Raw genomic sequence first — 27,089 nt, forward strand, 5'->3', positions numbered from 1 at the left:
CTTGTGCAACATTGTGCATATTATATTGTGTGCAGTATTATATAGTTCTATACTATTACCAATGTATATTATCTATATTCGTCCTGCGCCTGTTGCAGTGGAGATTATTTAATTTTGTTTAACTTCATAATATACGTATCATCGTTCATACTGCAGGTACAAGAACGATTTTAATGACAGGAATATAGGAGGAAACTTAATAGGTGGGCAGAAAATAAAAAACACTCGTTTAGACCAAATTTGTAGACTACAATTTTAATACAAGAATCGTGTAAAACATTGTGTGATACCGCAGTGGGTTTTTATTTTTTTTTTATTTTATTATTCCGTCAAACGACAAATAAATACATTAGTACATAATATAGGAGCGTACACGTAGGGGTTGGTTGGGTGGCGGGGATGGAGGGGTTTCGTCAGAGGGCAAAGCGAGTGATGATGATGTATATACGAACCGACGGGCGATAATATTGTGACTGGACTCGGCGAGACCCGACACATCGTTCGTATATATAACACGCACTCGACGGGGAAAAAAAAAAAAAAAATACACGGCGGCGATTGACGTACTTACACAATAACAATACATCGTGGAAAACAATAATCGCAATAATCACAATACATATTATAATATTATACAGGTTACGTACATACACAATTCGTACGTTATTATAATAGACGGTGATTAAATAATATTGACATATTATTTTGAATAGAAAAAAAAATACAAATACAAAAATAAAACAATTCCAAAAATCAATATTGCGTTTGTCCTTATATTGCGATATACAAAACAGGCTAAAAAAATAATTAGACAGAAATCAAAAACGTAACATGATAATATAATATGTCCGTGGGACGATGTCATCGCCACCGTGACGGGGAACTATAGATAGTATTATCGGTACTTTATTACAAATTACAACATATGATAATATTACATTTATCATAATAATATGTAGGTACCTTATAAATTCCCGATTTTTGTGAGTGTATAATGTCGGGGAGGTAGTAGGACGTGACTGTTACATATATATGCGTAGGGCGGGGGAGGGTTGTATACGGTATTATGACAAACTATAAATAAAAACAAAATATAATGTTTAAATAAAAAAAGAGAAACAAAAACACCAACAATGCACACGTTTAGTATAACTCTAATAGTAAAATGATACATTCATATAATTGTTTGCCTTAGACGTTTAATAATAATAATAATAATAATAATAATAATAATAAAATAATACTACTAAAATAGTCGTAATTAATCAAATGTTAATCGTTATTATTTTTGTTTTTTTGTATAATTTTATTTTTTTTTATTTTTAAATATATATATATATATATATATTTATAGAAAAAAAAGCATTAGTATTAATTTTATACTTTTCTTAAAACTTTTTTTTTTAATGTTATAATTATATAATAATAATAATTATTATAATGTATAATATATAATATATAATCATTATCATTTAATTTAATTTATTCATTATATTAATAATAATATTTTTTTATATAATAAAACAGGAACCTTAGTACATATGTCAGCTAAATATAGGAACCTTGAATGCTGGGAGTGGATATCGGTATTGCCGCGGAGGGCGACAATAGATATCGTTTTAAAAAAAAAATATTTTTTTTCTTTTTCGTGATTTTTTCTCGTTTTTTCCGTTCGTCTTGCGCGCGCTCGCGCCAACGATGGGGGGGGGGAGGCGAATGCTCGCTCTAGTACCCAACGCGTGGGCGGATGGCGTGTGTGTGTCTGCGTGTCTGTGTGTGTGTTTTTGTGTGTATTTGTGTGGTGTGGCGAGCGCGCGCGTAAAACGTTTTCCGGGGACGGGGCGCGTCGTCTCGTCCGCCGTCGCTGGCCGTGTTTGCAGCCGCGCCAACGACTGGCTCCTCCGTGCGTGGAGAGTATGTGCGCGGCGGCCGCAGCGTCGGCGGCAGTGGACGGCGCCGTCAAGTCTCGCTCCCAGCGACGAAGACTTCACCGGCCTACCGGCTGCTGTTCGGGGGAATCGGAGGAAGGGTGAGTGAGAAAAGGAGAAAAAGAAAAAAAGAAAAAATGAATTTTAAACTCGATAAGTAGTTGCTTCAGTATATTATGCTTATATAATCCCAGAACACTTTAAAGTAAACGTCTCTCGCGGTCGTTGTAAAGACCGGAAGTATCCGCATCGGATCCGATGTCATAATTATAATCGAATTTTTTTTTTTTGGCGCTCCGGTGAATGTTTTTAAAAATCCGTCTCTATTTTATCTATGAATCGGGCACAATCGAATGGGTGGGCGGGTATGCAGGGGATGATAGGGGTGATATGGGGGGGGACACCGGGGGGCAACGGGGATCGCGGGCCCTTTGGTGCCAACAATTCAAAGGACACTCGGTCCACGCCCCCCGAAATTTTTTAAAAATTATAGCGTACACATTTTATTACGTATACGTAAAAAAAAAGATAGTATATTATATAAATCGGTCTACCGAAAAGAAATCGGTTGTAGTAATCATAACCGTTGAGGTGGGGCGGGCAATATTGTAACATGATAATTTTTTTACGTTCCGAAGAAACACAAGAATGCCAAAACAAGTGAATTAAGAAAACCATATATCGGGGAGCGTATTATAAAATAAGTTTGTTAGTACGTTGTTAATTTTTTTTTCTTTTTACACATCTAGAAACACTGCCTTAACATACTATAATATTATTTTATTTTGTCTTCAAACATTAATGATATATTATATTATATAATTATAATGAGTTTATCCAATTAAAATAGGGCATATATTTAAATATATTTATATATTTATATAATATTTATCGATTGCTAATTCATTAAATTAATTAAAATTATTACAGCACAATTATAGCGAGGTGTTTGTTACTTGACTTAATATCAATAATAATTTTGAATACACAAAATATTCGTTAAATAAAATTACCTACCTAAAACGTATAATAATAATAATAATAATAATAATTGTAGAAATGCATTACAATACTTAACACCTAATGATGATTTTTCGGTTTTATTTTTCCGTACTCTCTTTTCATATTTACACAAACCTATATATACGTATTTTTATATACTCTAAACATATGCTACGAAAAACTAAGCGACCGTAAATGATTGCGCTAAATTTTACATCATTTCATAATAACTCGTATAATCGAGTTTAGTACTTTTTCATTTAATATAATTATATATTTTCATTAGTAGTTTCCAAAAAACCGCACGTGTCTTATTTTTAACGGCGACAATAAAAAAATAATAAGAAAAAAACCTATAATACTAATAATAGTATAATAATAGTAATAATATAATAATAAATAAATAAATAAACAAACAAACAAACAAACAAGTAGCGTAAAGGAACTTTCAGTTATCGTATTTTTTTGTTTTTTATACACACATAAATAATTATTTCTTTTCGTATCGTTTAGTGATTTTTCTTAATACGAGGAACTACGTACCTTTTTTGAGATGAAAACAAAAATAGTGAGGAAACGAAAAACCGTAGAAATTGTTTGTTTTATACAAAACATTTTAAGACGGGACGCGCAAAAATGGGGAGAGGCGCGGAATTGGTTTTTTTTTTCGTTATCATGTTTTATCAATAATCGTTTATCCGGCGTGAAATAATACGCGCGGCGAGTGATGGTAATAACGATATTAAATAATATTATTATCATACGAGTGCAGGAAAACCGCAATAACCAAAAATAGAAAATCAAAAAAAAAAATCGAAGAAACTCCTCTCCCCAGGAACATGAGTGTGTCGAAAAGGAACTTTGGGTAAGTTTTACACAATAATATAATATAAATAAATAAATAAATAATAGTAATAATAATAATAATAATATACATACACACATTACATACGTCTTACATAACATATTTGTCGTAGTCATCGTCAGCGGCGGCGGCGGCGGCGGTAGCGGCGGCGACGGCGAAAGTGGAAAAGTCTGTGCGTCCGTGTTCGGCGCGCGAGCTGGTGGTGGAGGTGGTGGTGATGGTGGTTGGTGATGATTGTGGTCGGTCATTCGAGTGGTCGGAGCTATTGACCGCTGCTCGGCACGGCGGGCGCGACGTTGCACGCGGCCGGCGGAGCGGCGAACTTGTGCATCTTGGCGGCGGCGGTGGCCGCGGCGGAGACGGAGGTGCCGGACGACTTTTTGTCGGCGGACGGCGCGCAAAACAGATTGGCGTTCGAGTCGCTGTTGGGGTCGCGCGGCGACGGACTCCGACCGACTGCCTTGGCTGCGGCCAGCGCCGTAATCTGGTTCACCACGTCCTCCATCTCGTCTGAGAGGTTGGGTGACGGTTGGAGTTGCTGCATGTGCAGTTGCTGTTGCTGGTGTTGCTGTTGCTGTTGATGGTGGTGGTGGTGATGGTGCTGCAGGTGTTGGTGGCGGCCGACCGACGAAGCGGAGGTGCCGTAGTGACCACCGCGGTGGGCCGTCTCGATGTGCGCCCGAAGAGCGTGCACTGTTCCGTACGTATTGGTCTCGCCGTTGGCGCCCACTCCGCACGATCGACACCCGTACGCCGGGTGGGCCAGGGCCACCGATCCGGTGGTGCGGCAGTCGCGTTGCTGGTGCGCGGCCAGGCCCCCGTTGTCCGGGAACGCTAGCTGGCACTTGGCGCAAGCGTGCCCAACCGTCCGTCCGCCGTCGATGGCGTAACCCTCGGCCGGCAGTTCGGAGGCCGGCACGGTGGCCGCCACTTCGACAACGGCTGTCTGGTCTGGCCGTACTGACCGGCACCGATCGGCGATGGCCTGGATCACCGACTGGTCGAGTTGGAGCATGCGCACCGGAGTCCCCGAAGGGCCGGTCTGCTGCTGTTGCTGATGTTCTTGCGGGCCAGTGGCCGCTGTCATGGTGCCCGTAGACGTATTGTTGTTGTTGTTGGAGGCGGCGGCGGCGGCCGCTGCTGCTGCTGCTGCAACTGCCGTCGTACGCATACCGTTTGTGGTGGCCACTGCCGTGCTAGGGACACCTGCAGCTGTAATGATATCCAAGTTATTAGATTTTAAATTCTTACTGTCGTTTGGGTTAATTAACCTACATTTGCGATAGATCATCACCACGAATATACAGTTTTAATAATTAATTTTATTTTGACATTTTAACTCAACTATGGAGTTTCCGTCAACTAAGCTACTGAAAAATTAACTGAATAACAGACGGTATGTGTCGTACATAAATTAAAATTGTATAGTGTGGTAACGTACTAACGCGTGGCCGACTATCATAATTTACTGAGAATTCGTAATTTGTTATTAATTTATGTAATTAAAATATTACTTAATATTACATGCGTTTGTAACTATTTATAAAGAATATAGCGTCCATTTTGGTACTCAGTTTTTTTAATTGGTCCCCTGACACTTTAATCGATTATATAACTTAATTTATTATTAATTTTTTTGGAGGCGCTGGAGGGGAATTAGAAGGGCCCATAAAAACAAATCATGGCACTGCTGACCATAATTAGTTTCATTACCTAAACATATTATAATTAAAAACACCATTGAACACATGTGCACTGTACATGTAACAACGCCATATGGCACAACACGTGGTATTGTGAAAACCCAAATCCCTAGTACCTATATACCAACCGAGCCGACGAGATTTTCCGTTTTTCGATGCAGCCTGAAGTATACTATGAAAAGTTGAGAAAATCTATGTACATTCGAGTTTTTATTGGAATAAGAGCCTGAAATCGTTTGCAGTAAGACGAAATTCGGACGATCCTTTTTGCACAACGTTTCGTGTGCGATATAGATATGGTGAAAATGTTTGAACCGTAATGTGTCTTTTTTGTTTTTAACATGACCGACGTCGGTATTAGGTAGGTTTATATCTTTTTATATAGTGTACGGACGTTGTGGATAGGTCAACCATATTGGCATTAGGCGCGTAAGTCATATATTATGCTATAGGAACTGACGGTGGAACGATCGTACCAATAATAATAGTATGTAATATACGTTTATAATTATTTGTGTAGGTAGGTGCATATTATAATATATTATGCATATGTATATAGACGGCAAGCCGACGTTCGGTCAATAATAATTTGTCGAACACCGTCTGTGGTGATTTTAAAAGACACACTTAAACGTTATCTGTCGTCGGAGAACGACGAAATGAAAGAAAAAAAACGAAAAACAAAAAAAAAACAAAAAAAAAACCAGTTTAGTAGAGAAATAATAAAGGACCGAACGAGTCTGCCGCCGATAAAACGCGGTCCGTGTTAAAATACAACACGGTCGGATAATGGACGCGACGAGTGTGGCGTACGCGGCGTATACCTGTAAGCGATAACAACCGTCTCTCCCCTACATATTATGTACTTACTTATACGACACACACACGCACACCCAAGCACACTGTATTATCGTACTATTACCGCGTATGATATTATGTGCCTATATACAGATATATATCTACACCCTCAATCACGCTGTATCACTCTTGGTCTCTCACTCTGCATCTGTCTGTTCGTCTCTCTCCGTCTCCGAGACGACACCTTTCCGGGCGGCCGGTCGACTGGCGATCGTCGTTATCATGACGTGAAGTTGTTATAAAACGTAATATCAGGAGAGTCATAGCGACGGTAACGGTTATCTCGCAGAACTCGTGTGATAAAATTAACGAATTCGAGCACAATAACACGCGAGACATTCGGTATGACGTATATAATATGGTTTATCTAATATTATTATGTTATGATTTCCAAATAAAAAAAAAAGAGACACACCACTCGCGACGACCTGCAGACTCAAAGCGCGCACCGACCCGCGACAGCCCGATCACCTCCCTAAATGTAACAACATATAAAACACACACACACACACACACATATAGGTACACACGTATAGTAAACAAATTTATTGAGCGTACACTAGTTACATATTAATATCATTAAAGGCACCGTAGAAAATTACGTACAATATTATGATATTATATTCGTCGCGTATCGTACCGTCCGTCCGAATACCGTTTTCGTGATAATATTGTTTTCACGTGTGTTTATATTTTAATTTGTCCCCAAGAACGAAATGGGTTTCATTCCCGAGAATGACTATATTATGTAAGGTTACTACAACAGCAACATCAGTACGCCTACATGGCCGGCGTCTACAGCTGTGGAACGTTTTCGGTCCATTTCAATCTGATTCGATAATTAAAACGAATTTCTCGTTTTCTCGATACGCGCCGTGCGCATATTATTATTATTATTATTTTAAGACTATTTCTCCTAAAGTGTACATTTTTTGTGCACGTGTGTGTTAATGACGCGATCGGTTAACAACCGAAGAAAAAATACTGACGAACGCGACACGCGAGGCGTAAAATTATTATTCGGGCGATCTGACTGTCAAACGGTCCGAGAACGACAGCGACGAGAGGCGGTTTACAAGCCACGTGACGTCACACGATATTATAATTATTTAGATCTATATTTGTACCTAAGACCATTGTCACGAGAGCTTATATTATTAGATGGTGTGTGTGCGGTGTTTTCGAATTTTCTCTCTTACACACGTGTAGTAGTAATCGTATTACCCGCTAATATACTCGTTTTTCCATTAACGCGTCCGAACGGCCGGAACGTATCATTAAATTATGCGAATCCCGGAGTCTGAAGGCAAACACAACTCGACTGTAAATTTTTCTTTTTTTTCCTAAAGGCGCGTTTCCAATAATGCAGCGACCGTGTACTCCGATATTATAGTATAAAAGACGCTGAAGCGTAATAAATTGTTTAGAATCTAACAAACCCAGTCCAGTATGTACATCGGTGTACACTGAAAATCGCTTACTACCGTACTCTAGTGTATAGGCTCTATACTATATGGTATACTAGGTATAGGTACGGTACCTATGGTATGCCAGGCGATGAGGCTTGTTTCTCGAAGGGTCTATTGCATAAATGTTGATCAATGAAGTGTAGCTTATATAACAGTAAAACCATATAGTAATGTTAATATATTACAGTTATTATGGTAACGTACAAGTTACGTTTGATATATTGTAATATAAAGTTTCTGCAATGATTTTTATTAAAAAAACTAAGTATACTGCAAAAGTCCTAATTACTGGAAGTTGTAAGAAGTGAGATTGGCGCTTTTTAATAACCCACCAAGCTACAGTTATGCACTAAAAATCTGATAACATCCGTTGAATTTCTTCTTTTTTTTATTGAAATTTTCGTCTGGGCCACGTGTCGTCACGACGTATTAAAATCACGGTGCCTATTTTTCTCTCCCACTCCTGTCATGCCTAACATGCCATAATACACGTGTAGTGCGTATGATATACTGTTGACCGGTCGTCGTTTTCGATTGTCTTTACGGTTTTTTTTTTTTTACAATTTTTTTATCTTCGCCGGCGAAGGACGACCAGACACGACACACGCACACACACCGCAGACACAATACTCCCGAGGTTTTTTCAGCAAACATATCGCACCGACCAACACACAGACGCTCTGCGGAATATTCATTGTTGCGGCGGCACATGATCGGATTGTAATATCATTCGCCGCGGTCAGATTTGCAATAATAATTAGCGGCGGGGACATGGTCTTCTCATAATAATAATAATAATAATAATAATAATATATATAATATACGAGCACGTAGTACATGACGTCCCATACACTATATATACATATATATATACCTATATGTGCCGCGTGTGACTGTGTGTGTGTGCTGTATATAATATATTATATTAACTGCGCCGATGTGTAATCGGAGTAATAAACTAATAATATACGTCCGGTAGGGTGGTGATGAAGGGGAAGGGGAGGCTGAAACTCATTCCGAAAACGAATAAGTCCTTGCCGGCGGATTATATTATTACAACGACAAAGATATTATATTATATATACGTATTATGCTAATGCGACGGATCGACACACACACACACTTTTACATAATGTTATGTTATAGGTTGTATATGCGTACGATTTTTTTTCTCGTATAAAATAATGTAATACGCGTGTGTGTGTGTGTGTGTGTGTGTGTATACAAACGTCGCGACACCGCCGTCGGATGGCCTTTTTTATTATTATTATTATTATTATTAATGGCTTCCAGTTTTTAATTTCCAAGAAAGTAATGTGTGCGAGCGAGCTCGGTGCGCGCGAGTTCCTTAACGAACGCCGCCGAGTCGCATATTATATTATATTAAATGTGTATATATCTGTATAGGTACGGACGGCGGCGGCGTCGGCGGATAAAATAAACGTATATAAAATGTGTCAAATGCAAATGAGCGTAATAATAATAACCACGTGAAAGAGTAAAAAAATTATAATAAAAAAAAATAAAAATACAAATAAATAATGGAAACTAATAATGAAATATGGTCGGACGAGGGGCCCACGTTCGGACCGCCGCAGTATTATAATAAAATTATATACTTATGTATATTGTGTGGTGTGTGTGTGTGTGTGTGTGTGTGGTGGACGAGATTGAGAAGAAGAAGAAGAAGAATTAAACGTGGTGCTCGCATATAATTATAATAAGAAATCTGAACGCGAGCCTGTGTGTGTGTGTGTGTGTGCGCGTGTGTGCTCGCGTATATACAGAAATCCCCCGGAGGTGTGGTTGTTAATTTTAACATCACTTTAATATGTAAATTAGTAACAGTTACTAATGAGCGACGGCTCCAGCGCGAGTAAATCTCCTTGTCGACCGCCACTATATTATATACCAGCACTGACCACCGACCATATACCCGACACATACCGCGCACACCGTCTCCGCCTGCACGTCCACCACCGCGGGACCTATCGTTCGATTATATACGCGTAGATACAAATATTATTATTATTATTATTATTATTACTATTATAAAAAGTAGCCGCCGCCGAACGGGAGGTATAATATTGTGGTGTATATTATAGTGTAGTATGCTGTCGTAGTAGTATATATAGTAGCATTAGTAGTGGTGCACTGCGTGATTCCTAGGAATCCGATTTGCATTTAAAATTGGTAAGACGTTGTTATAATCGTTATTAAACCACCGCCGCCGACGTCGCACACACATAATATATATTTTTATAATAATATCAGCGAGCGCCGCACACAACGTTCCCATACGGGCCCGGGTCACGTCTCGCACACACGGTTTTACTGCGGTTTAATATAATATAATATTATTTTTCTTTTTCATTATCGTCCGAACGAGATAAATGACATTAATCGTTCGACATTTTTGTACATAAAGGACAAAAAAATATAATAAACGTATACAAGTCGGAGCTGGTAGGTGCGGTCGTACGTTATATTATCTGTACCTACATTATTATATTATATTGTATGTGTGTGACATTTTTTCGTCAAGACTGCCATTGTGTGCTCGTGCACAACACGTTAGGAACATAATATAAATATCCTAACGCCACCCACCTCATACCGTAGCTTACGAAGATTTTTCGACATAACATCGCATTTCAAAATGTCTCTTTTATTATTATTATTATTATATTATTGTTGTGCGGAGTAGTGTATAGCCGCAGTGCGTCTGTGTGTGTAAAAGTATGTACATTTCAAAAAAGGTGTAATATATTATTATGCTGTACACATAATAATATAATAATAGTAAAACCGAGTGATATATTTTATTATTAAAACCCTGCCGAACACTATATGGGTACAATGGATGTTATGCGCTAGCACGAGTAGTGGGTGTGTGAGAGGGTTTTGTATGCGTCAGTACTCTGCAGTGTACACACGCGATAACTATGGTTTTCTACCTGAGGTCCGAATGTCCGATGATAATAATATGTGTGTACAGTTCTTGTCCACCACACGCGAAAGGTCATAAAAGATGTGTTCGGTGTTAATATTTATAACTCCCCCGTGCAACGGTCAAAAGGATTTCCAGTCTGACACAGACGAGTAGTCCTCCTATAACTCATCTCGATAAAATATAACAAATGAATCGAACTAGAACGTGACACTTTGTGGCCAGAGAATAATCGCGCCACGTAATCCCAATTATAATAATAAAGAGTGTCTTGTCCTCTCTAGTAGGTTGCCTATAAGAATGTCCCGTGTGAAAGATCACTCAAAGTTAATGAACAATTTAATTTTTGGTGGTGCCACCATAACCTACCCTTTCCACTCCACGGAAATCTCATCTCAGACCATTGTGCACGTCCATCCGAAACCGAAGACCTACACGTAATAGGTGACGTGGATATTATTATTAAATCTAACGCGTACGCGAGCTCGAAATAATCGGTTCCGTCTTTTTCCCCCGACCGAGTGTGCTGGGCGTGCGAACTATAGGATTTTCGACCGGGATTATATTATACGCGTGAAACGTTATTTTTTCTTTTCTTTTTTTTCTAGGGGTTTCAAAACAAACAGGAAACGGACTTTTATCTGTGAGCTTCCCGTGCGCCCTCCCCCGCCGCGGTACACAGTTGTTTGTGGTCGCACGCTCCCCCGGTGCAGTATGTCAACAGCGGGAGCGGCGCGGGCGTTATCTCGCGGGCAGGACGCGATCGAACAGGTATTCGGACACGGACACGGCGGCGGTGGCGTTGTCGTACACGCGCGTGCACACTGCAACCGTGGTGGAGGGAGGACGAGAAATCGCCCAAAGGGTCCGATCGTTCTCTCTGTTATTTTTTCCTATACACAACAATATGTTATACGCGTTATCCTGCCACTCCCGAAACGCGTCTCGTTTACCGCACTGCCCCGGGCACGTGCTGCGTTTTGTTTTCTCGCGCTTCTTATACACATCATCGCTATTATACCTATATACATATTATAATACTATAGTTTTTGTCGGACGACCATCTACATAATATGCTTTCCGCCGGTGCAGTGTCGTAAATCGTCACCGAAATCACGTCGTTTCGAGTCCTTGGACCGTCATCGGCGCCGGACGATTTACAACGATACATTGTGCCTAAATATTATTGTGTACGACTCGCGGGCACACAGGCACGCCGCCGCTGCTGCCCGTTATACATAAATGTATGCAGTGACCTTAATTTTACAACTCTCCGCACTTGTCAAATTTCAACCCTTTTCGTCCGTTTATAATGTAGACGCGAGCGCGCATCATAATACCGCTGCAGACTACCCAGAACAAAACATCCCCGGAGATACCGCAGCTTCCACGAAACAATATAATATAATATGTATAATAATATATTATAAATATGTGTGCAGCGTGTGTATAATAAACTATATTTTTTTGTTCCACGCTTAATGCATTTACACGCCCGACCCTAATTATTTTATTACGCGGCGTGGAATTTTGTTTTTCTTTCATCCGGCGCACAATAGGTCCGAAAAAAAAATTGTCCTATCCTATATAATATGTATATTATAATGTGCGTATTATGCACAGCGGGATGAAGCGGCGGAAGGGGTTCGCCGATACCGTAATTATTGTGACATCTGTATTATTTCGGGCGCACGCGGGAGAAAATGTGAGAAAAAAAAATTGTTATTCAAATTATATCGTCGCACATAATAATATTGTAATGACGTTGCTGCAGTTTGCCTAGCGGCGGGTGCAGCGCGCGCGCGAGCGATATTTACACACGGGGAAAAAAAATGCACACACATAGAGTAATATAAACATAATATTACAATATGAATCGCGGTACATAATAATATTATATACAGGTGGCTCACCGCTGCATACACACATATTATAATAATATATGCATATAAATATTACATAATATATGCTCGTAGGTACGTATGGGTAACAATCCTCGCGTTAACCGAATATTGCGCACGCGCGTACCTACATAGATACTGCTGCAGTGTATAATATATTTTATACGCATGGCATATGTGCATTATTCATACACGTATATACACAATATTATATTATAATATGTATATATACGCTGGTGTACGTGTGCATTATACTAAATCGGGATTAAGACACAAATTATTGTAATCGTTTACGATCCAAAACGTTAGCGCACGCACGCATACACATACGATGTACCTACAAAACTGTAATGTATAACAGAACCTATAGAACAATATTATATATTATTATAGGTATTGCGTTGGATACAGAGCACACGCCATTATAATATGCAGCATGCAGTGGTCCGATATAATATAAGCAATTTAACCGACCTATAGGAATATAAAGGTGCCATATTATATGATATAATATATAGAATATAGCCGGCTGCAGTCTCTGTATTATATTTTAGTGCGAACTTATCATGATATTACAATCTGTAACATAAATTCACTCGTTTTTGGTATTTAAGACTCGAAATATTGCTATTGTATATACATCCGTCGATGGATCATATTCCAGTATATCCAATCGTATTTATATATCATTAAGATTTTAAATTATTGTAAATCGTCTTCAGTATTCATGCGTCTATACACATATAACAACAAACCACTGCTGCAATGCCCATATCGTACAGAATGCACGACCATATATAAGATTATGCTACTATCGACGTAACCACCTCTCATAGTCTAATATATTATAATATTATTTCATAATATAGCGCTCAATCGTCGAGTCCAATCGGGCGCAAATCCGGTTACTCAAAAGTCTCACAAAATATATACTTTTTTTTATTACATTATAGGCACTGTAGTCTGTAAGTCATAGGCGATGATATATAATAGTATAATATTCAAATTTAATTCGACTACCTATATAAACTGTGGTGACGGGGTCTCGTCGACGGTGCAGGGCTTCCACCCCGCATTTCGTGCGAGGCTCTTTAGAATCGTACGTATAATAATAATATTCAAGTCGGAATTGTCATGCGATCCGAAAATGAAATTAATGGGCACGGTGGGCTCCGTACCCGAGTTTGCCAGGCAGACGAGCACACTGCTTGCGATTATATCGTCGTCGTGTATTGTTTTCACCATCCTCGTAACCGTTTTTATTATCGTTTAGCGTTTTCTATTTCTCGTTTTTTTTAATTTTTTATTTATATGTATTTTTTTTTAAAACGCTCCTCGTCATTTACTTTTACGCACGACAACCGATCAAAACACAATCGTTCCGCCGCAGTCGCGCGCTTCAGTTTTCCCATTTCGTATTAGAATATAAATAGGTATTTTTTTCGCCCCATTTCCAAAGCTCGTTCGGCACGAGACGATATAGATGACTATATATTGGACACGGCTGTTGTTCGGTCTGGAATATAATTCGAGCCCCTACCCATACAGGCACCACTCTGGAGAGGACGTTCAGCATCCACTAAGCTCCCAACCTATATTTATACATATTTAAATATATTTTTCCTCTTAACAAACAGTTGATAACATTATTGCTTAATGCTCAAAATATGTTTTAACATTTTTATTTTGATTCGAAGAACTGTGCACAAATAATTGGAATGCTGCATCTAGGATCGCGGCTCAACTATATTCTTTCTTCTATAGTCTATATGTATAGGTAAGTCGAAACGTTGTACACAAATGTATATTTATGTAAGCGGGTAACATGTTTTCTTTCGGTAATGTAAGAAATTAAAGGGTGCTGTGTTCTATACGTATACGCGAAGTAATAAGTGGACAATTCCGGAAATTGTGTTTTTTTCATTACCTTCCACCCGGCCTGCGAGCCGTTTACGCGCAGCAGCCCGTGTTGCGTATAGTATAATTCCCCTCTTTTGTGTTACGTCGACGTCAAACAATTAGCGACGATTATCCTACGAAGACGGCCGAGTATACATATATATATACATTATAGGTAGGCAAGAGGGTTTTAATTGCACGCACAAGTCTCGGGAGGAGGATATTAAGCAATTACCGAAAAGAATGAAAAAGAAGACTAAGAAAAAAATACCGAAAAGAATGCAAGAAAGGGAGTCGTCGTTGTTGTCGTAGTCGTCGCTGTTGTTGTTGTGGTTGCTGCCTTGTAAGCCTTCATTAACTCAAAGAATTCGTGTATAATAAACCTGGCACGAGCTAAATAGGATCTTTTGTATACGCGTACTTTTTATACATATCATTATTATATTTAATTTCTAGTCCGTTTTTATATTAAATAATATACACGTTATTGCGTCTTTTCACCCGTTTCGCCACTAAACCAAGCCAGAATATTTAATTAACCATCGCCGCTTACCGCCTGTTGCTTGCTCGTGCCGCCGCCGCCCGAGGGATCGTCCGGGCCGTTTAAGACCCGTCGCAGCCAGTAATTAGCGCCCTAAAAGAGGGGAAGAAACTGGGTCAAGTTTTAATTGCCGTCTGGGCAAACGTCGGCGTCCGGGGCGTTTTTTCTTCGATCGGAGCTACAGGCGAGCTACAGCCTTTGATCGCGTACTTTTAGCGGCTCGTCGCAACGCAGACAGATGTGCACAGCTATACAAAAACACCAAACTGTGCATTTTTAATTATTTTTTACAGTAGTCTAGTCTCTATGGAGACACATGTCGGTGCCGTACTCGTATATAATAAACGACGAAATAATATTATCGTAATCGTGACAATATTATAGGTACAATAATATCACACGATTCATCGTTACACGACCGGTCGGGTTGAGAGTTATAATACACGGTTTTTTTGTTTTGTTTGTTTCCTGCAGCTCTCTCTGAGATATATAAGGAACACCTAAATAGCATGTCAAACGCGGTATATCTGGCAGCGTAGACTCTGCGGCCCGAACGACGACCAAGTTCGCGATAGATCCTTTTGTAAACTTTGATTTCGGCCGCCGTCGTCGGCACCCGGGGGCCAGACGCCCCGTCGGCTCTCGTCGTGCGAAGTCATTAGCGCCCGATTGTTTGATTCGGGAACCCCGTTTACTAAATCTTATTATTATGTACATTATAATATCGTACACTTATTACTATTATTATATTTTATACCTACACGGTGCGCTAATGATTCACACGGTATATAATTTTTCCTCTTCGCCGTGCTGCGATGTGTGCATAGCGGCCGCAGCAGCAGCAGCAGCAGCAACACCAACAGTAACATATACAGTAATATATAATAATAATCATTACGACAACCCAAATATTGATCGACCCCGGAAACGAGACGTCAATAATACGTACACGCCGTCGTGGCATTATGACGTCGAAGGTAGTTGCGCGTTCTTTTATATACGTCATTATTATTATAGGTATGTATATTATTATATTATACTCGTTTAGAGACGAGAACGGGCTAAACGGGGAATCTGCGGCAGTGTATCGATTCGGACCAAAATCAATAGATCGGAAACCGTCGGCCGTTAAAAAAAAAACAGCGTGCGAACGGGTCGATATATAATAACAATAATTACTATATGCCGTATAGGTACGCAGTCCGGATGACGAGAGAACAAAACACGTGTACCGTGTACCTATATATACATATATTATAATATTACAATTTTCATTCTAGACTCATAATATAGTTCGACTTCCTACGACGTTGTGTAAAATTAATAATAACAGTCAATGTCGTGGCGACATTTTCGAAAAAACCTAAACAAGGGGTGGAAAAAAGAGAAGAAAAACCAAAAACACTCTAATCTTCCACACGAATTTACGTCGTAGATTCATAGAGTCATAACATATTATGTTACAATTTATTTTGGTCGGACAAACCAAAACGTGTGTGCGCCGCATTCTATATTTACATTACGCCACCCCGCACCCACCCCGACGCACCACCGAGCGTTAAGATATCGTTATTGTTATTATTTTATAACAAAGTAATAATAATAATAATAATTGTACGTGTGCAATAATAATAAACACGTCCTAGCGAGACTTTTATGGCTGCAGTATAAGCTGGGTGATGATGCTGTAAAACGCGCGACGACGGGTTTTCGGACGAGTGTGAATTTTTTTTCGGCTTGTCTGCGTTGAACCGAACCCGTTGAAAACGCAGTCATCGGTTTTTTTTTCGTTTTTTTTATTCTGTCGGCCGAAAATCGTTCACAAAGGACTCTGCGGCGATGAGAACAATGCGCGAATATTAAAAATCGACGACGGAGCGAATGAAGAAAAAAACTCGCATTGCTCAAACTGGACGATAATTAGTCGTTTTGGATGCGAATCATGTTAAGCCCGACACATCCGGGCGGCGGTTACCCAAACTGGTCGGCGGCGGTTCATTTGAGTAAGATTTTTTTTTTACATTATTTTTTAGCGAGTATTACATCGTATACTCACGCGCGCCGTACGTGTGTGTATTATACCTACGATGCAACGTCGGCGGCGGCATTCGCCATTAACACCCGATACCATCTCCTCCGCACGCCCTTACACCAACTGAATATATGTATATAATATAATATGAGCACTGTACGTATGTAGTATGTAAGGTTGGTTTTTTTTTCAAACCGCCGAAAAAACAAACACAATTACAGGATGCGCTACCAAGTACACTCAGGTACCTATGTATATTGGCAGTGCCTCCTCCTTCATCATCTCGTCCGAGGGAAAGACGTGAGTATGTAAAAGTACCGCCTATAGCCGATGATTGACCCGCCAACGAAGGTATATTATCATCGTCGTCGGGTAGTTCACTGCACGTCGACGTGCATGTTAAATATAATTAAACACTCGTGTGTGATACGTACCCACGTGTGCCAATACGGCCAAATATAGTAACGACATAATTAAAAAAAAAATTATAAAAATTAATATTCGTTGTTATACGTTGCAGTAATATGCACTCGTCGCTTCGATCAGAAACGGGTGAGTTTCGTTTGTTACGGCTTCCAAACAAGGCGTGCGAGTTATTATTTGCAATAGTCTAGCGATGAAGGTGTGGGTCGATTGACCACAACGATTATATTTTTTTTTTTTCTAGTTACAAGACAAATACATGATATAACAAAGAAAAAAAAAATATATATATTATTGTAGAACACTGTCGGACTTCGGACTCAAGTAACGACAACACTGATTTTTTCGGACGCGCCAAGCCGACACCTGCAGCTTCTATGTGCAGACTATGCGTTATGTAAATGAGGTTTATAATGTACACAGTTAATTATGCGGTAATTTCGGGACAGACGGCGGAAATAGCGTTCAATTAACGCGTTAATTTCTGCTACTTTACAGCGAGGTGTTGAAACGTTAAACGAGGTGGATGTTTGGTAAAACAAATCGTAACCGTACATCGTAAAAATTGGGGCCTAATAAAATATATATATATATATACGAATTATTACGTGATATGATATATAACGGTCACGCGGGTGAGCGGGGGAGCGCGTAAAGCCGGCTGTTTGCTCGTCAGCGTCTCGCGCCCACGCCCCGTTGTGTTTTATGAATAAAACTCGTCGAGTGCGTTTTTTTATAATTTAAATTTAAAGCGCGCGTTTCGTAGAGACAAAAAAAAATACACTAAAAATGACTGGCACATCATCGCCACACACACACACGCACACATGCGCGCGAACGCGAGCGTAATCCGTTCGTCGTCGACCCGAACACCTGCCCGAATAATTATTTTTAATAAAAGAAAGGTAAAAAAAAAAAATGAGAGACAACGGCAGCAGCAGCAGCAGCAGCAGCAACAACAACAGCAGACGCGTCGCATACCCTCCGATCACAAAACTATACGGTAAGTATACACATAGATATACTCGGGCGAACGCGTACTTCTGTTTAATATATACACATGGACAATAATAATAAAACGAGGTATTACAAAAAAAAAAAAAATGAAGAAAAAACTTCCTACGCGCTCATAACAACGCTCACAGAATACTAATTGGGATAATAATAATATTATTATTATTATTGGTGTATAAAAAACGGCGTAATATATGCGCAGACGACGACCCGGAGCCACGCCGACTGCCGAGGGGAGGTGGGCATATTATTATTATATTATTATAATATTGACCTATGAAACGCGGCGGCGGTGCCATATATAATACCGACCGATCCGTAAAAAAATGGCCAACACGTTAATTTTCTCAATCGATTTTCTATTTTTTTAATAATTTGTTTTTATATATGGTTTGAACTTAGTGGTGCGCGGGACCATATTTGTACAATTTTTTTATGCGACCGAACTACTGCTGTAGAATTTAAGGTTCACTTCACACTGGTCGTGAAAAATTCAAAATATAAATGATTTTTCACTATAAAAACTGAATTTTCTCAATACTTCAAAGTTTCCATATCTGTATTATATTTTGTACATAATATTTATTAGCTTCAAATCATAAAACGAAACATCACAATCATAATTAAAGTTAAATTTTTCCAAAAATGCAGTCAAATTATCATAATTAGCATAATCTACATAATTAAATTATGTGTACTTTAACTGTGTACAAACACAAAAATCTGCCAAGAAAATAAGCGTAGCCACAATGAATCATATTATTCTAATCCGGCGAAGCGGTAATAGCCGTGTAGGGTTTCTCGTTTGCGAGACGCGACTGGACACGTCGAGTAATAATAATTATTAGCGCGGAGTTTAAGACGAAAGACTCCTGCAGAGAGGGAATATAAGGAACGATAGCGACGACACGATAAGGATTATGATGTACAAAATGCATTATTCCGGTTGCATCAGCTCGTTTGTCAACAACTCGAAACGGGTATGCGCATTTTTTTTTAATAATAATACACGCGGTTTTTATTATTAAGCACGGTGTATATACAGAGTAGGTATATATTGCTCTGGTTTTGAATATCATACTTTCGCCTGAACGACATAATTAAAATTCGTCTGCGCGCCCTTCTGCGGCTGCGACGGCACAACCCTCGACCGGAGATTTCCTCTCCCCCTCACAGCCGCGCCCGGTCGGTCGCTTCTTATTATTATACCGAACCCGATGATTCATTTAGGATTCGATTCGCGCGCGCGACTTTCATGCTAATGCCACCGCCGCCTCCGCCGGATTGTTGTGTACATATTATATTTACGTACGAAAAAAAAAAAATTAAGAAAAGACCCTTTGCGGTTTATTTTATTTTTATTTCTTTACAGTTTGTTAAGTTCGCGTCTTGTTTGCGCACCACGCACACACACACACACCGCTACTACCGCGGAGGAGTGAAAAAAATAAGGGGCTCCTTAATTAAAAAAAAAAAAGGCAAAGGAAGGTGGGCGTGAAAGGCAGCGGTTATTAAAAAAAAAAATATCCCCCTCGTGACGGCGTGCGGAACGAAAACGAAATGATCTGATTTATATATATTTTTTTTATAATATTCTCCTTGTTCTCGCGCGCCGTTGCAGCCGCTCTCTTATTATTAAATATCCTCCGCCTTATATATATATGCCGCACACACCCACCGCCGAGAACTACTCGAACAAGTCGAACACTAACGAAAGCGCACTACCTATTTATGTGTAAAACGTCCCTTATTATCATCGTCGAATTCTCTGTTTTCGTCAAATCATCCTTCGGAGCATACTATAGAATGATATAATTATAGCACCCCACAAGAGTTTGAAGTCGGTATCGACAAAATATGAAATCGCGGTTTGCTGATTATTAGATTTTATATGTTTTTCGCAATCTCTGCGAAAATTATTGTACACGGAATTATAACGTTTTACTCCGTGCTCGCCGAGATTTTTTTATTGAAGTTCGCAAACGGCTTGATTTTATACTTTTCTAGAAACCCTTAGAGATCTCGCCGCAATCGCGAGCGACGAATAAAGTGCGGTTTCTATTCCGTGCCGCCATGCTTAACTGGTATATGTGTTGTTGATATCATTACCTACATACGTATAGGTTCATGCGATAATATAAAATAATATTTTATTCTACGCACATACCGGATTAGACATGAAATAACAATGTAATCGGATTAATTAATTACAAGGGTTCCGATGAGTTACATCATCGGTTTTAATTATTCGGGCAAAGCCAATTTACGCCTTAGGAAGCCTTACAGTGGCCTACGCGATAACGGTTTAGTATAGTTCGTACGCGTATCTATACTACCTATGTTGCAGTATAATATAGGTATACCTCTACGGCTATACATGACTTTGTGGAAAGGTCACAGCGGTCGGGTCGAAAAAAAAGAAACAAAACATCCGGTAAAATGAAAAACATCTAAAACGGAAAAAAAATTTTGAACGACGACGATAACGATATAGTAAGTTGCAGAAATATATTATACAGCCTTGCGGATATAACATGTGACGTAAGTATATATAAAAATCTAAATCCATTTAGATTGGAGTCTCGGCCGCCGCCGTAACGATTCCCTATAAATCACGAGGTCGCGACGGTTGTTTTACAAAATCGCCTCTTGTTCCGCTGTGTGTGAGTGTGTGTGTGTGTGTGTGTGTGTGTGTGTGTGTGTGTGTGTGTGTGATTGTGTGCGAGTGTGTGCGAGTATGTTTAATTTGTATTCCGTACCGCAGAGCAGAACCGGTCTTGACGAGCCAAACTCGAGAGTGGAAGAACAAAAAATTTTCTCTAAAAAAAATCGTACGTACTATATAGAGAGAAAAAATAATAATAAAGAACACATTATTCGTATACATACGCTTGTGAGCGTGCGCGCGCGTGTGTGTATGTGTGTGTGTGTGTGAGTATGAGTAGGTACGCACGTCTAATATACATATTATTATTATATTATACGTGTAAGAATATTAAAAAACATACGCGTCGCACAAACACACGACTTATACGTATAGATATTACATATCTACACATAATGGTCGGCGCGAGTACGAGGTGATATTACATTTCAAAATATTGTGTACTGCAGCCGTAGGTACACAATTCGTATGATTGTGGTGAGCATAATGTAGACTATTATAGAGAGATGCACGGTACACGTTATCGTATGCTATTATATTGGCCGAGAAGGACTTGGTGGTATATTTTTCAGGGGAAAACTAAAATAAAACAGGAAACAGTAGTAATAATATTTTCTATGCGTTTACACGGTGTGTCGTAATACTCAATAATATGATATTATATTATTGTATTATGGTGGCAATAATATTAATAATATATATATAATATAGTGCACTAAATGGTATGTAATCGATGCGGGCGTACGATTCGGTTACACGTGGTACAATGGGTATACTATAAATTGGTAGGTAGTTATTACACTTTACGACCATACAGTTGGAAAACCAGAGAAATAGGACGGTGGGGTTAAGGGTTTATCGTAAACGCAAGGGGTAAACGCCCTCTCCTGCAGTTGGCAAAAGAGAAAATCCGGTGCTCTTGAAAAAATTTCAATTTCATTGCGTTGTTAGAAGCCCAACAGTTATTAACAGTATTAGTTTCCTAATGATTTTGGAAGCGTGAGACACTCAAAACGGGGTTCAATTTACGAGATTAAAAAATTGAAACTTCTTCCGATCACAGCACAAGTTCCGACTAGCGCATCCGAACCGTATACCCATAGATTTTTTTTATTTTTCGATTGTCCTTAATAAGACATAATGACGTGACAATAACACGATATGGTCGTCGCCTGGCGGATTACAATAGCGCCGCAATGAACAGAAGACTATACGTAATAGGTATATAATATAATACCGTCCAAAGGTGTCCCACTTAATAAATCACTGTTCTCTCACCCGGTCTCTCACACTCTATCTACCTATATCGCTCTCCCTCAATCTCTATCTCCTTCTCTTTCTACTTAAGCCCGTATACGCGTAACGTCCTATAATGGTAATAAAAATAATATGTATCTATATATAATATGTGATCGCCGTTGCAGTAGGAAGTGTGCGGTCGACTAATCACGCACGGTAATCCAATTATTGTGAAATATACAGAGGTTTCAGTTCCACTACGCACACACATGCACACACATTGTAACCGATTACACAGAGCCATGTCGAAACGCGAAACTCGACTTTTCCATACTATCTGACCGACGAGGGTTATCATAAGATTATAATTACGGTAAATCACGACAATAATGTTATGCTTAGGTCATCCGGCGCGACGATATTAGAGATCCGAGTTCACTGTACTGTGCGTAGAGACAGATGGTTATATATTTCCAAATTATATGTATATTTAATCGTTGGCCAACGATTCTTGGGACTCGCGCATAAATCAGCAGAGGGCTGAACGTCTATAAATCCTGCAAATTCGTCGCCGTCGAAATATTGCATGTTATTTATATTAGGCATTTCCGAGGCGGGCGCTTTTGGAAATAATATTTTAATATCTCGGGCAGCTCCACGGCGGGGGGTGGCCTGCTGAGCCGTCTCGGAGACTCGTCGATACAGGCCCCATCTTATCGATTGGTTCGTGGCATATGGGGCGGCGGAGATGGTGTTTACATCACTAGGGATCGGCTTTTGGCCAGAAAAATAATAATTCGTTTTATACATTTTTTTTACCCCTCAGGCGAGTGTCGTCGTCATTCTTTAAGTCTCTACGCGCGAAAAAGAAAGAGAAAAAAATGAAGAAAAATAATCAAACTTGTCCCTTTATATAGAGAGGGAAAAAATCGCCCTTCTCGTAGCGCGTATATATATACGGATCATAACACCCCAAGCGGATAAGTTTTCTCGATAGACAAAAAGATGAATGTATACACACCTCTTTCGAGCGTATAATATTACACGATATAAATATTATTATTATTATTAAGTTTTTTACGCCAGTGATATACTTTGAAAAGTACTGCAGTGTACCACCGGCCACAACGTTATATCATTTGCTGCACCAAGTTTACGTCATATTGTTCTGAACTCGCAGCCGTCTGAATTACAGGCAAAACAAAAACGATAGTAATATAATGAGAAACAAAAATGTAAAACTCATTAACCGCTTTGCGGGATGACGATATTGGACGACGAGCGCGGTGGCCGCACAAAAGCGAGCAATAAAATCTCAGCTGCAGACGTATACTCTCCGGGCGATTTTACGACAGGAAAAACGCATAAAACCCGAAACGTTCGACGTTGGACGGCGGCGGTGCTGTGTACGTTGTGGATTGTCCGGGTATAATATAATTTATATTATAACATAATAATATATTGTAATTGTTAAACGATATTATAGAACGGCGAAGGCAATAACAATATTTTAATCTCGGTGCATGGTTATCATCGCTGCAGATATTGTCGGATTTCCGATTGGCTGAAGTCCGTTTTTGGCCGTCGCGGTACGTACAATATCGTAATACTATATTGTATTAAATATCGACGAATTTTATTTTTTTAACTCTCCGATAAAATCGATTCGCCACGACCGCGTGCACAGCTCTCTCGCCCGTCGCAGTTCCGATGCGAATTTACAACAACGATGATAAAATTGTACGTAAAGTAATTATAATCGAATTTTTAACGACTTCCGTTCGATATTTCCATATATAAAACATTTTATTATATTCTGCACGCAATTATATTACCTACTTCCGGAATCGAGTGATGGCCATGCAGACTGCAACAGCAGTGTACCGGCTGCATTGTATACAGACAATGTTCAAAGCGCGCCGCGATGACAAATCGCCCAGCCCGGTACATATCTACCCAATTCCTATTGATCAAGTCGGTTACAAGTTTACAACCTATCTGGTAAAACGGTTCGGACGAGCTATCGGAATAATGTAGTCACCGAACATTATAGCCTATACGTACGTAATATTATACTGGTACATCGCGGTATCCATCGGGACGTACCGATGTACATTATGTTTATTGTACGAGTACGGTATAAACCGCGGCATCTGAACATGAACCGTGACCGGTCGCCACCGCGGGGGTACGCGCGGTATGATAATAATTCGTTAACTGGCGTTGGAATGAAAATTCATATAAAAACCACGTCGAAACAAAAAGAAAAAACAAAATAGAGAATGAAAATAAAACGCATACCGGCGTCGTAGTAGGTAGGTAATGAATAGAGTAAACCGAAAAACACACCGGAAGTCGGTCATTAACCAAACACTGTTTTTTATTTTTATTCCCTCTTTTCTTTTGCTCTCTCCCACCCGCTCCGTCTCTCTCACTCTACCGCTCGGGCACACGGCCGTTCGACCGACACACACCGTAAGACATTAATTACGGGTAATTAGTCGTTTCACACTTTTTTAGTCACGGGCTCGCAGCGGATATTGTGATGAGCCGCGGAGCGTCGGCAACTGTACTCGAGACCAGCCGCCGAGCGTACACTACGTGTATATGTATATATATATATATATATATATATATATATATATATATATGCACACGCGTATTACGATTAGTGTTATTATTGTCATTATTATTACAATCATTATTATCGTCGTGGTCGTTGTTGTTTTAATCTACACGACGGGCTTTCGCGACGCGGAATCACGAAACAGGATACGCGTTAATGGGACAATCGGAGCCGCAGCTCCAAGTCGCGGACCGGGCAGCGGCGGCGGCAACGACAAAACGTTACACACTATTATTATTATTTGTACTATCATCATCATCATTATCATCGTCGTCGTCGTCTCGTCGCCGTCGTTATATTATACACAAACGGGCGAGACGATAATTAATACCTCATAATACGTACGGCAGCAGTGTGCAAGCTTGATGAACTTTTTACGTACCTACTTCCTAATTAACGGCACTTAAAAATAAAATAAAACAACACCGCCTACGGTGAGCACTCGTGTGTGTGTGTGTGTGTGTGTGTGTGTGTGTGTGTAATATATATACATATGATCTTATATGATCGCCAGACGTGCCACGCACTGGTGCTATATATAATATTATATTATACGACGTGTCGACAAGATATGGACGTACACCGTTGAAGACGAATATCGCGACTTATTTGCGAGGATTATATACCATAATGCGTACATGCATATTGTGATATCGGATATGAGGGATTTCTGTTATATATTTTTATTTTTTTTTTTGTTTTACTCCGGCCGAGTAAACCTTATTTTACGAGCCTATTTTGTATGAAAAAAAAGCGCAACGAGTTTGCCGGGCGTGTAGGTTCATTAGGAATGCAACGCGAGCCGCACGAGCCGGTTACAAGTGTAATAATAATAATAATAATAATAATAATAGTAATAGTAATAATAATAATCGTAACAACAGCACCGCGTCGACGGCGTCTGTAATAATAATGATAATAATAATAATATTATTGTAATGTTGTCCGAAAAAAAAAAACACGACCATTGTTTCAACGATATTTTCCTATACATTAATATATATATCCTTATACACACACACGCACGAGCGAGCGTGGAGGAGGTAGGTACGTGTGCAATTGCGCACACCGTATATAGTCGTTATTGTTCGTACCTGTCTATGTATACATATTATATCCGAACCTATAGGTGTTAATCCACTCGCACCTGTGCTGTATAGTGCGGGTGGCGATATTATATTATATATTTATAGGTGTATTGTGTGTACGTATATATATATATATATACTTATGACGAACGATAGCTACGTGCTCGTCGCCGCGGCAGTGGAGAGAAGACGGGGGCACCTCCCTTTTCATAAATTATCGTGGGTCGGACATCATCACACTTTATACGCGATGACGAGAACGGGGTCATTAAGATTTTTATCCGCCGCCGTATATTATATTATATATTTTACTGGATGTATGTGTGTGTGTGTGTACACGCGGCTGAGCTCCGGCCCGTCCGTAATTAACGTGTGTACCGCGTGTAGTACCTACCCGTGTATTTATATGTGTGTGTGTGTGTGAGTGTGTGTGTGTGTGTGTGTGTGTGTGTGTGTGTGTGTTCACGATCACGAGTATGACGCACCACAATTATTGCGTTATATGCGAGATAACAAAACAAAAAATAATAATCTATAATAATCTTCACAGCGCCGTTATATTATCATTTCTCGAGTCCGGCTTTCCGCGCCGGGAATCGCGTTTCCAAGATCGCTAATACCTGAGTACGGGATGGCCGCCTATGTATTGATTCGGACGAGTCGTATACGATCAAACGTCGGCGTCGGCCTATATGAATTTCGTATTGGACTACACGAATAAGCATGTAATAATATACTACGCACTGTATATGTTGCACATTTATATTATTAACGTATATACATACGCCGTTCGACGTCGCGTAGGCACTTCGTATTATATAATAATGAAATCTAGGTGTGGGCAGCGGCGGTAATGCGACACTGTGTGTGTGCACACGTATAACCC

The 27,089-nt window shown here is 39.6% G+C and overlaps 1 protein-coding gene across 3 annotated transcripts in view; it reads right to left on the minus strand.

Moving 5' to 3' along the window:
* Window positions 1–3,505: 3,505 nt before the first annotated feature.
* Window positions 3,506–27,089, minus strand: part of LOC111029624 (zinc finger homeobox protein 3) — a 101,916-nt gene continuing 78,332 nt past the window's right edge. For all 3 annotated transcript variants that reach the window (XM_022308703.1, XM_022308704.1, XM_022308702.1), the window contains exon 5: window positions 3,506–5,007. In XM_022308703.1, the coding sequence (XP_022164395.1) occupies window positions 4,058–5,007 (950 nt within the window). In that variant the 3' untranslated portion in view covers window positions 3,506–4,057. The remainder of the gene's footprint in view (window positions 5,008–27,089) is intronic.

The sequence above is a fragment of the Myzus persicae genome, unplaced genomic scaffold (genome assembly GCF_001856785.1).
Source record: "Myzus persicae strain clone G006 unplaced genomic scaffold, MPER_G0061.0, whole genome shotgun sequence".
Classification (NCBI taxonomy): Eukaryota; Metazoa; Arthropoda; class Insecta; order Hemiptera; family Aphididae; genus Myzus; species Myzus persicae.